The sequence below is a fragment of the Giraffa tippelskirchi genome, chromosome 1, assembly GCF_054371585.1.
Source record: "Giraffa tippelskirchi isolate mGirTip1 chromosome 1, T2T-mGirTip1v1.2.pri, whole genome shotgun sequence".
Classification (NCBI taxonomy): Eukaryota; Metazoa; Chordata; class Mammalia; order Artiodactyla; family Giraffidae; genus Giraffa; species Giraffa tippelskirchi.
The window spans coordinates 80103527-80115775 of NC_137275.1; the positions used below are offsets into that span (position 1 = coordinate 80103527).

The 12249-nt window shown below is 33.0% G+C and overlaps 1 protein-coding gene across 8 annotated transcripts in view; it reads left to right on the top strand.

The window, feature by feature from the left end:
• SMARCAD1 (SNF2 related chromatin remodeling ATPase with DExD box 1) overlaps positions 1–10769 on the top strand; it is an 84747-nt gene extending 73978 nt beyond the window's left edge. For 4 of the 8 annotated variants that reach the window (XM_081594917.1, XM_081594938.1, XM_081594906.1 and 1 more), the window contains exons 15-24: positions 1573–1708; positions 2239–2376; positions 3535–3630; positions 3725–3842; positions 4047–4168; positions 4900–5088; positions 5685–5803; positions 6621–6803; positions 7909–8018; positions 10516–10769. In XM_081594917.1, coding sequence (XP_081451043.1) covers positions 1573–1708; positions 2239–2376; positions 3535–3630; positions 3725–3842; positions 4047–4168; positions 4900–5088; positions 5685–5803; positions 6621–6803; positions 7909–8018; positions 10516–10586 — 1282 coding nt within the window. In that variant the 3' untranslated portion in view covers positions 10587–10769. Of the gene's footprint in view, positions 1–1572; positions 1709–2238; positions 2377–3534; positions 3631–3724; positions 3843–4046; positions 4169–4899; positions 5089–5684; positions 5804–6620; positions 6804–7908; positions 8019–9407 lie in introns of all 8 variants that reach the window. The other 4 variants (XM_081594946.1, XM_081594950.1, XM_081594960.1 and 1 more) reach the window with 1 other exon arrangement.
• Positions 10770–12249: the final 1480 nt, after the last annotated feature.

Here is a 12249-nt window from a genome sequence, read left to right on the forward strand (position 1 = left end):
AAGACGCTTACTCCTTGGAAGGAAGGTTATGACCAACCTAGATAGCATATTTAAAAGCAGAGACATTACTTTGCCAACAAAGGTCCATCTAGTCAAGGCTATGGTTTTTCCATTGGTCATGTATGGATGTGAGAGTTGGACGGTGAAGAAAGCTGAGCGCCGCAGAATTGATGCTTTTGAACTGTGGTGTTGGAGAAGACTCTTGAGAGTCCCTTGGACTGCAAGGAGATCCAAGCAGTCCATCCTAAAAGGAGATCAGTCCTGGGTGTTCATTGGAAGGACTGATGTTGAAGCTGAAACTCCAATACTTTGGCCACCTCATGCGAAGAGTTGACTCACTGGAAAAGACCCTAATGCTGGGAAGAATTGGGGGTAGGAGTAGAAGGGGATGACAGAGGATGAGATGGTTGGATGGCATCACTAACTCAATGGACATGGGTTTGGGTAAACTCCAAGAGTTGGTGATGGACAGGGAGGCCTGGCATGCTGCAATTCATGGGGTGGCAAAGAGTCGGACACGACTGAGTGACTGAACTGATTGCAACAAAAGTAATAGAATGAGTTATGTTGAAGATTTAGGCATTTTTCAGTTTGGTGTATAGTACCATAATAACACTTTTCAATTAATTCTGTAAGAGACCATGATTAAAAGAATTCATCCGTAATTTTTCTTTTCTTAAGAAAAGAGACTCCATTTTCATATATAGTCTTATACTGCTAGCTGCTGTTGTTATTTCTTGAATTCACTCTACCGGTTTAATATAATGAACAGCTAAGCACTGCACATTATGTTCTTAACAGAAATGTCTTAACTTCAGGTTTTTTTTCCCTACTGCTTCTTAAAATATAACAATTCATAAAGCAAAGTGTGTGATAATTGTAGATCACATATAAATTGTACCCAAATTGGCCTCTTCCTAGATGTGTAGAGGTTGTCTAATTACATCATATAAATTGTCTTTTAAGTACATATTGCAGCTTTTATAACTTGGTTACATGTACATCATCCTCCCTGGTAGCTCAGATGGTAAAGTATCCTCCTGCAGTGCAGGGGACCTGGGTTCAGCCTCTGAACCAAGAAGATCCACTGGAGAAGGAAATAGCTACCCACTGTTGAGGGCAGGAGAAGAAGGGGATGACAGAGAATGAGATGGTTGGATGGCATCACCAACTCAATGGACATGGGTTTGGGTGGACTCCAGGAGTTGGTAATGGACAGGGAGGCCTGACGTGCTGCAGTTCATGGGGTCACAAAGAGTCGGACACTACTGAGCAACTGAACTGAACTAGTATTCTTGCTTGGAGAAGTCCATGGACAGAGGAGTCTGGCAGGCTATAGTCCATCAGGTCACAAAGAGTCAGACACAACTGAGTGACTAACATATACACACTTACATGTACATCGATAATTATTGGATATAAGTGCATCAGTATTTATTTGAGTACCAGCTGTGTTAGGTACTGGCTATTAGAAATATATAAATAAAAATAATTTTTTGAAACATTAATCTCACATGAGTCCATGCTTTTAAAGGTTTATTCTTAGAGACTCATTTTTTCTTTTGGTGACAGGTATAACTGTGCCATCAGCAGTTCTGATGATCGTAGTCTGTTTCGTCGGCTGAAACTGAATTATGCAATTTTTGATGAGGGCCATATGCTGAAGAATATGGGCTCCATCCGCTACCAGCACCTTATGACAATTAATGTAAGAGAATGTTCTCTGAATTTTTCCAAGTATGATAAAATTTCAGAGTGTGTGTGTGTGTATGTGTATGGTATCTTATATTGGGGACCAGCAAACTTTTTCTGTATAGGACCAGATAAGTAACTTTTCATGCTCCATGGGCCATTCAGCTACTGTCACTTGTTTTTTGCTTTTTCTTTTTTTAAAACCCTTTGAAAATGTAAAAACCATTCTTAGCTCATGAGCTTCAGTTTGCCAACCTTTGTACTATAGGATAAACTTTATGGATATCAGATGTAATCTATCTTCTTTCATTGCTTCATAGAAAAGTAATGTGGGAACATGACTTATAAACTGACTATTTTTTATGTTCTACCTTGCAGTACAATAGATGATAATTTTTTAGAATTACTTATCTTTCATCACAGAATATTTTACTACTAATAATGGTTTTAATTTTTTTCTCCTCCACTGAGAGAGATAACCAAAAAGTATATAGATCTTTTTTTCTTTTAAGGCAACACTAATCTAAACTTTACCTTTGTTCATAGGCAAATAACCGTCTGCTGCTCACAGGCACACCTGTACAGAATAACCTGTTAGAACTCATGTCGCTGTTGAATTTTGTTATGCCACACATGTTCAGTAGTAGCACCAGTGAAATACGAAGAATGTTTTCTTCTAAGACAGTAAGCACAAATTCATATTTTTTTCTCAAATGTCTTACTTTGTGTTTTACCTGGACCATTTTTTTATTTTGTCTTTTTTCTTGTTTTTGTCAGACATATATGCTGTGAAATAAGTTTAAGTGGTTGATATCCCTGTATTTGGATGAGTTGGGAAGTCAGCCAAAATGGGAAATAAACTGGAGGCTTCTATAATCATTGTCTAAAAGTTTTGGTTTTTAATATCCTGATTTTCTGAATCATCATTTCAAATCAGTGGATAGCTCAGATATTTAATATGTGGAGAAAGTTTGATTGTATCTATCATCTTCTTTTTTAAAATTAGATAAATTAGTTTTTTAACAGGTAAACTATAAAGCCGGGCAAGGTAGAATATCCCAAAAATTCATATACTGGGAGATATGTTTTGCATTAATACTCCATAAATTAAAAGTCACAATAAAGAAATCTTATTTAGGAGAAAATATGGTTAATTTTTTCCCTGTTACTTAGAAAAAGTGAGAGTACTGTTTTCAGGAGCTCTGATTTTCCAGCACAACAGTGTTTATATAGGTTCTTGACACTCTCACAAATCACATGTATTTTGTGAGAATTTTCTGATAATCTTCTACTGCCAGCCTTTCTAATTTCACTAATGTATTCCCTCCCACTTGGCGGCCTTAGCAGATCATAGGATAGGATATGGAGGATCCTTTAAAATCTTAGAATAAAATTCCTCTTCTCCAAAATTAATAGGTTTTGGCTAGGGACTACCCTATTTCTGTAGACTAATGATTTGCATCACCTGCACTAGCTTTCTTTGGGGGCCATTTTCCACAAATACATACACGTTTCTACTTAATCTCTCTCTTTACCTCCACCCAAACTCTCTTAAATACACACATATCTTTTTAAGAAAGTTATCTGTGTAATCAGTAATGACTCATCAGTTAATTACTTCTGAACACTATCCTAGTGCAGTTCAATTTCATCACCTCTGGAGAGTACACGATTTGTCACAAAACCTGAAAGTACATGTGGAGTCTTAAGAACTATATGTCAGCCTAGAATTCAAGTTCCATCTAGAATGAATTGAATTTCTATGGGAAACAACTCAGAATGTAGTGAGGGAGAGTTTCATGTTGTGTAATAACTTTAAAATGTCATGTTCTTTTTACTTAGAAATCAGCAGATGAGCAAAGTATATATGAAAAGGAGAGAATAGCACATGCAAAACAAATTATAAAACCATTTATTCTCAGAAGAGTAAAAGAAGAGGTAACTCTTATCTGTGTATTTTTATTATGATTGGTTTTAAAATCTTTTTTACTCTTTATTTGAATGATCTGCTTAAACTGTTTTCCTTTCACAGGTTCTCAAGCAGCTGCCCCCCAAAAAAGATCAAATTGAGTTATGTGCAATGTCAGAGAAGCAGGAACAACTCTACATGAGTCTCTTCAACAGATTGAAAAAGTCTATCAATAACATGGGTATAACCTTATTTTCACAATTTTATGTAAAGAATAATCCTGTACTGGGACTGCTTTTTTGTTTAATCGTATGATAGTGGGATTTGCCTTTTTTTTAAGTTGGAATTTGAAGAAATAGTTTTAAAACCTTTTGTTTGCATTGAGATGTATTTCAGCAAACAGCCATCAACTCTATTTTTTTAATGTGTACTTTTTGGATCACAGAAAAAAATACAGAAATGTGCAATGTCATGATGCAATTGAGAAAAATGGCCAATCATCCTTTATTACATCGCCAATATTACACAGCTGAAAAACTCAAGGAAATGTCTCAGCTTATGCTAAAGGTAAGGATTTTGTATGCTAACAATAAGCTTTATTAGCACTATTAAGCTTGAGATTCATTGTTAGTTTAAAAGTGAGACCATTGAACCTAATAAAGATATTAACCCTTTAACCAAATATTTAAGTAAAACATTTTTAAGAAAAAACATTTTTATGTCTCCTGATTGTTGAAAACTATCAGGAGACATAAGAGCCAAGAAGGACTGACAGTCTACATCAAGAGTTAGCCAACTATGACCGTAAGGCCAAATATGACAGTAGCTATGTTTACAAATAAAGTTTTGTTCTAACACAACCATATGCTTTTGTTGCCGTGTTTTCTGTAACTGCTTTTATATTAAACTCATGGAAAATTTTAGACATGTACAAGTAGAGAGAATTGTATAATGTAAGCTTCTACCTGTGTAACCTTCACCCGTATTCTACAGTTATCATCTGGAATGAGACTGCTCACTCTTGTTTCATCTAGAATCCTCCCCAGGATTATTTTGAACCAAATTCTAGACGTTATTTCAACTGTAAATATATCAGTATGTTATCTCTAAAACAGTAAGAACTTCTTATCTGTACTATAGCTAAAAAATGAACATTAATTTCCTTTGCCAAATCTGTTGCACTGAAATATCTAATGATTTAGATATTTTATCTGATCTGAACAATTTTATTACATTGTTCTAATCATATTATAAATTACCTTCATTTTGAGGTGTATATTGTTTTGTTTTATTTTGAGGAACCTACACATTGTGAGGCTAATCCTGACCTGATCTTTGAAGATATGGAAGTTATGACAGACTTTGAATTACATGTACTTTGTAAACAGTATCGACATATTAATAACTTCCAATTAGACATGGACTTGATTTTAGATTCTGGAAAATTTCGAGTTTTAGGATGCATCTTGTCTGAATTGAAGCAGAAGGTACTAAAGAAGAATATTTCTCCCGTATATGTTTTCCCAATTAGTTCAGCTACTTTAAAATAGTTCTGGCATGATTTGACTTTCTTGATGTTTTAGCCTATGTTCTACATTCTTCTAGAAATTGATGTTTTGAGCATTTTTTGGATGTGTTTGGGCATGTTTTCCTGATTACTTTTGTTGCATCTAATAGAAGTTAGTAGAATATATTTATATTGATTTTTAAAATAATCTTGTCATTATTTCATAGGTGACATTCTATATAATTGCTTCAAAATTAGTATTTTGAAGATACTATGGTAACATAAATTAATCCTTATATGTGAGCATTAACATAAATTAATGCATAATGTTCACATGTGAAATAGCTTAGATTTGTAAGATCACAATCTAATTAGTTTTTTTTGTAGCTATTCCCATTAATTAGTCTTAAAAATCAATTTTAGGTCCAAAGTTTAGAAGATAATTTATATATAATCTAAAATAAGAAATTTATCTTAGCTATGATGACTTTATTATTATTATTAAATAGGAAGTTTTTTATTAGATACTTATCATTTTATTGTTTATGTGTCTAACTAATATATATATTTCCACAGGGTGATAGAGTTGTATTATTTAGCCAATTTACCATGATGCTGGATATTTTAGAGGTTCTCTTAAAACATCATCAGCATAGGTACCTCAGATTAGATGGGAAGACTCAGATTTCTGAAAGGTTGGTATAATTTGTTTTCAGAAAATCTTCTTACCTTACTCTCAAATAAGAGTAAATGTTAGAATTTTAAATGTCTAGAGCTTTTCATGGAATTGTATATTGCTTTGAGTCTTATGGTTGGTTACTTTAGATCATTCATTACCTTAAGATGAGGAAAATTTAATTTCTCATCTGAATCATATTCAAATATATTTTGAAACAACTAGTAGAGTTATATGTATGTCAGTGCTTTTCTCTTTGAAAATCATTCTGAGTCTAAAGCACATATCTTTAAACCAAGATTACCTTAACATCTTGGACTTTTCTTATTTTGAGGGTAGTTGAGTAAGTTTGGGGTTTTGGTTGTCTTAAAAGCAGTGCTTTTTCTAGTGTGTTTAAACTGCATTATATCTTTGGTTTATTTTTTTATCAGCCAGAGTAAATTTTTTTTTCCTGCATTGAATAGGAAGAGAAGTAATGCTAAAGAGAATATACCATTATAGTTTAATCTTGAAATGCGTAGCTCATCAGGTATATTGTCTGTGGGTCATAGCTGACTGACTCTAAGAAGGTTAAAGATCACAAAGTCGTATCAGAATTTAGAAAAGCCAAGAGTCTTTTCACAAAAGACAAAATTAATTAGGAATTAATCAAATCTGTATAGTTAAAAGTAAGAATTATTAATAGTAGGGAGATAAACAGTATAGAAAAGAAAAATAACTGGAGTGCCAAGAGCATATATTTACATCTTCAAGTTTATTTTCCATGTGATGTGATTGCTTTCAGTTTTGATTATAAACCTTTTTGTGAGATTTAACCTAATATATTTATCTTATAGGATTCATCTAATTGATGAGTTTAATACCGATATGGATATCTTTGTATTTCTGCTGTCAACAAAAGCTGGTGGCTTAGGAATAAACCTGACTTCAGCAAATGTTGTTATACTTCACGATATTGACTGTAATCCTTACAATGACAAACAAGCAGAAGATAGATGCCATAGAGTAGGCCAGACAAAGTGAGTGTTTGCTGTTGACATTTATTTTTAATCAAATGCCAGTTTAATTTCTATAGAATATTAGAATATGATCTGTCAGATGTCCTGCCTAAGTTGTTTGTTTTTATATTTTCAGCAAAGCAAGGCTCCTGTGGTATTTTATACCAACAGTGTTGGATATGAACTCCACTATGTAACTTATTCATATTCTAGTAATCAAAGCAGGGAATTCCCTGGCGGTACAGTGGTTAGAACTAGGCACTTTCACTGTCAGGAGCATGAGTTCAATCCCTGATTGGGGAACTAGGATCCCACAAGCTGCATGGTGCAGCCTAAAAAGTAAAACAGAATAACCTCCCACCCCCAGTCCATATCGTTCTGCAACTAATGAAAACAAAGTCCTACCAATGGCCCAGCCCCTTTGCAAAAGATTAGTAATTGAAATAACTTCTTGTTAAGCCATGTAAGAGCCAGACAGATTTGGTAATGTGATACAGTTGCTACCTTCTTACCTCATAGGAAATAGATTATGTGAGCTGTAGGTATCTTAAGTGAAGGTTAAATTAGCCATTGCTCACAGGACATAAAGAGGTGAAAATACCTATAATTCAGCTCTGTTCTCAATGTAAACAGCAAACAATCTGTCTTTGTGGGGTATTTTACTGTATTTCCAAAAGACATTGATAAGTTCATTTATGAACCAAATAGTTATTAGTACTTATTGTAGAACTAAAACCTTCTGTGTAATCTTTGTACTTCACAACACTTCCGTACTTTTTGTACTAAACTATCTCTCTTGGAACCTGGTAAGCAAAGCATGTTCTTTGTTAAAATGAAATACCTACCTGAACCCAGAATTGTTTGTTATAATACAGTTATACCAGCAATTTTTACAGATATCTTTTTCTTATCTCTTGAATCAATAAGGATGTTTAAAAGTGACATGCTCAGAAAATGTCAATCTCAAGTAGTGTGAATAAAAGAATTTAAATTTATGGATGTATTTGTTAAACAATTTTTTGGTTATTCTTACTGCATTCTTAAGTGATTTATGTATTTAATAGTTTATATATATCAAATAATTTTATATTAAGTAACCAGTGGACATATCTTGTGTTTTCTTTAGAGAAGTACTAGTTATAAAATTAATAGGCCAAGGGACAATTGAAGAATCCATGCTAAAAATTAATCAACAGAAATTGAAACTAGAACAAGATATGACCACAGTAGATGAAGGTAAGTTTTTTGTCAGCATAAACTTTATTTATATGGAAAGGCATTAACTTCATAGTAGCAGGGAATAACAGAGATGGTTTGAGTCCTTGATTGGTATGCAGATTATAGATAGCACAGGAGAAGATAAGCATACTTGTGTCAAAAATACTGCAGTAACTTAAGATCATTTTGCCAGAACTGATAAAACCACTTTGATTATGAAAAATTCTATCTCCTCCATTCCCAGTCTCTGACACAAAAATATCCCAGAAATAAAGCTGGGTCCATAATTTTATCTGCAGTTTTATAATTTACTTACTATATTAGAAATATTTATGAATCCAAAGCACATGGCACAGTATTAAGTTCTTAAGAACTCTAACATTTAATTTCATTTTGACTAGCAAAATACTCATTACTCTAAAATACAATAAAATGCATTTATTAAAAAATTGAATAATTTCAGATTAAAGAGCAATTGAATATTAGAAACAATCATCAAATAGGAGAACCCTCTCCATTTCCTCCCTGTTTTTGAAGAGAATGATTTTTAAAGCTTTAATTTTTTTATCAAAAAAAAGGTAAATCAACGTAGTTCAAGATTGCTAAGATATAAAAGGGCAAAGAAAAGCCTCCTTCCCACCCTATCACCCAACTTCCTCATAAAGTTTATTTTTTATTGTATGACCAGTTATTTCTGCATCTTACTTTTTTATGTGATGTGAAATTTGGATTTCATGAACTGTTTTCAAGTCTTTGGACATGTTTAGAGGCAAGCATGTCAGTGAATTCCCTGAGAGTTTATACAGTGGTTTGTCATCTTATGCATATTTTTTTACTGAAAGGAGAAAAGTAGATAAAAGTATTGTCTTAAGTTTAGACTACAACTGGGGTCTGTATGAGTGACAGAGAAAGAGAGACACTTGGATAAGTGTCTAGATACTGGGGTCTTGTTTAATTGAAATTTTCTTTAAGTCAGTGATTGTATCTTTGGACTGAAAATAAGTTTAGATGAAATTATTTCTGTTTGGTTGGATTTGTGAGTTTTGTCTTTATTTTCACATTCAGATTGTTATATAGATGGTTTTATTTAGTGAACCTGAGGAGTAAATACTATGTGGTCTATAAATAGGATATGATCCAGGCTATCTATATCTGTCTCTTTATATCTTCATCAAATCAGAAAGAGAAGCTGTAGACTGCTCTGCTGGCAATGTGAACATGAGCACAGGGGAAGTAGCCCTAATATTATTTGTAGGAATTTGGGAAGGTTTTTAACAGGGAGTAACACTGAATCAAACTAGGCTTTGAAAGATGATTAAGAATTCACCAAAAGTAGAGAAAATTGGAAAGAAGTATGCTTCATAAAATATTTTTATCAAACTTTTAACACCAGTTTCTGACCTGCAGGTGACGAAGGAAGTATGCCAGCAGATATAGCCACATTACTAAAAACATCAATGGGCCTGTGAAATAAGAATTGTTAATTCCTAACTGATGAGGAAATATCAACTTGGTGCACTCAAGGACATTTACATTATGATGACCATGGGGTTTATGAACATTTATAACTTTTTATAATTTCCATATTACATTTCTCATAGTACGGACAAGTTTTTTGCCACTAACTGAATTCTCCAGATGCTCACATGTGAAATTTCAAAAAAAGCCACGAATATGTAGTCTTGAAGATGTTAAATAATCATTTTACAAAACAGTTTTCTGAATGGGGATTAGTTGGTGATTGTTTGTAACAAATACGCTAATGCTTTAGAAATGTCAGTATTTTTGTAATTATTTCTACCTCCAAATATATATATATATATATATATATATTGTCTTTCACTGGATAATGTGTGTAGAGTTTTACATGTGCCTTATTTGACAATGCTTATGTCTTGTTTTTGCTCATCTCATTTGAAGTTTTTTTTTTTTATTATGTTAAAGAATGCAGCTGTATAGATTATATAGCTTTCATTTTATTGCTATTTGAAACAGATGTTCACCACTGTCAACAAGAACTCAACCTGAATTTAAAGGTGGCATTCCATATACTAACCCCCCGCCCAGGTCCTCCCAAGTACTTCTGTTAACACAAATTTGTTTGGCTAGCACTAAGTTGTTTTCCAGTGAATAGTAACTGAAGAAGCCTTTATCTTGCTCCATGAAATAAATCCCTCTGTTCATTTCCCAGCTGCACTAACTGTGCTTACTAGTCTACCTATTCTTGTGCATGTTTTCATTATTTTCCCTCTCCTGGCTTTTGCTTCTCTTGAAACTGTTGCCCAGTCATTTCTGCTCCAGTTCTCTTTACTCTAAATAGTAGTTTATTCCTGCCACATCTCCACATATCAGCAAAATGTTGGTGACATTTTTCTAGTCTGGCAGAACAGATTAGCAGGCTGTTTCACTTCAAAGCAGACTGAATGTGACTTCATTTTAAGGCAGCCTTAGGTACTGCATGGAAATAGGTCATTAACTTTGAATTCTTATCAAAATATAATTTACCACTTTGCAGAATTTCCAGTACAGGACCTCCTGAAGAGAGAACCATTCTTCAATTCCAGTTCAGTGTGGGTGACAAAGTGAAATTTAGAAGTAAAGTTGTCTACTTGATATTTAACTCTTTATTAAATCTTTCATTAAATTTTTGCCTGTTGGTCTATATTGCTGTTTTTATTATGCATCAGTTTCTTTGTATAACTTGTGAGTTTCATGTGTTTTGTTTTATTATGTAAATATCATTATAAATAAACTTATTTATAAATCAAAGTTTTGTTCATTATTGAAGATTATACTTTCACGACATCCTGACTTTCTAAGTTTCTCGAGTAATATAACTCTTCAGTTGAAGGCTAATGAAACTCTTACAGTGATTCTTCAGATATTATAGACCCTGAAAACTCATGACTCAGTAGACTTACCCAGTCTTGAAAGTGAAAGATTGAAAGAACTCTGCAAATAGTGTTACTACCTCCTTCTACATCATGGTACCCGAATCACTTATATTGTTGAGAATGTTACTGTCTAAAAATCTTAAATGGGTTCCTTGTAACTTTCTTGTATTAATGTGTCTGCAGTGATAGGCTGTTTCTTTTGTTGTTGTTTAATCCATATTTTTATGTTTCATTAAATGTAGTTGGGTTCTCCCTGTAATGCTCTGTTACCTTTTTGGCTTAATAAAAATAGCTATGATTGTAAGTTGTATTATCATACATTTTATAGTAGTTTCTATATTGAGCACAAATGGTATTATGTGCTTAATATTGTCTCTTTCTCAGTAAACTGGAATGATTACTTTGGATGTATTCTCATTAGTCCTTTTATTGAACTGATAGCAGTAAAAGTCGAAATCCATTATCAGTAAAGAGCATATGAAGCCAGAGTTGTTGGAGTAACGTTTGACCAACTGAAGCACCGTAAGTTTTTTTAATACAGGTCACACGGATAAAAGACATAATGTGTTTTCATAACTCTTAATTCTGACCCCACAGTCTTGTAACTTTATACCAGTAGATCTGTATGTTGAAACATTAATATTGTTCCTCATTGTTGGTGTTATTATATAATGACTAGATAAGAGTATCAGGAGATTTGGTTTCCACTTGTATGACCTTAAGCAAAATATTTAAATGGTCTATAAAATTAAGGAATTGATTGTTTTAACTTCCCAAGAGGTATGGTTTCTTACTAATTATAAATATAATATGCAGTTCATTTCTGCTGTGATTAATTCATGTATTCTCACCCTTGCGTACTTGCTCAGTGAGGAGATGTTTAAATACAGGATGGGATAATGCAATATGTTGTTCTTTTAAGTGAAAAAAAGACAACCTAAAGGTTATGATGATGCTATGATTGAATTATTTTCTTATAAAATCTGCTATAGTTGCATTTTCTATTGCATCATGATATGTGTAAACAGTGGGACTCATTATAGAGTTTTCATAATTTATATAAATATTGTTTTTATCACTTACTAAGTTCTATTTTCATTAAAGCTTGTTAGAATGTAATTATGTGGAGGAAAATCAATATACATAAGAGGGAAGAAAAGTTTCTACCTTTATTATCTAGAGTATTATTTGAATTTCTTCTGTAAAAGACAGTTTTTTTTTTCCTCTAGACTGCCCTGATGATATATATGAGGACTTTGCAATGAGAAGTTGCTTACAACCTATTATCATTTCTTAACAGCTACTAACAGTAAGAAAAGTAATCTGAAGAAGCAAGGTACTTGAGAAATACACTT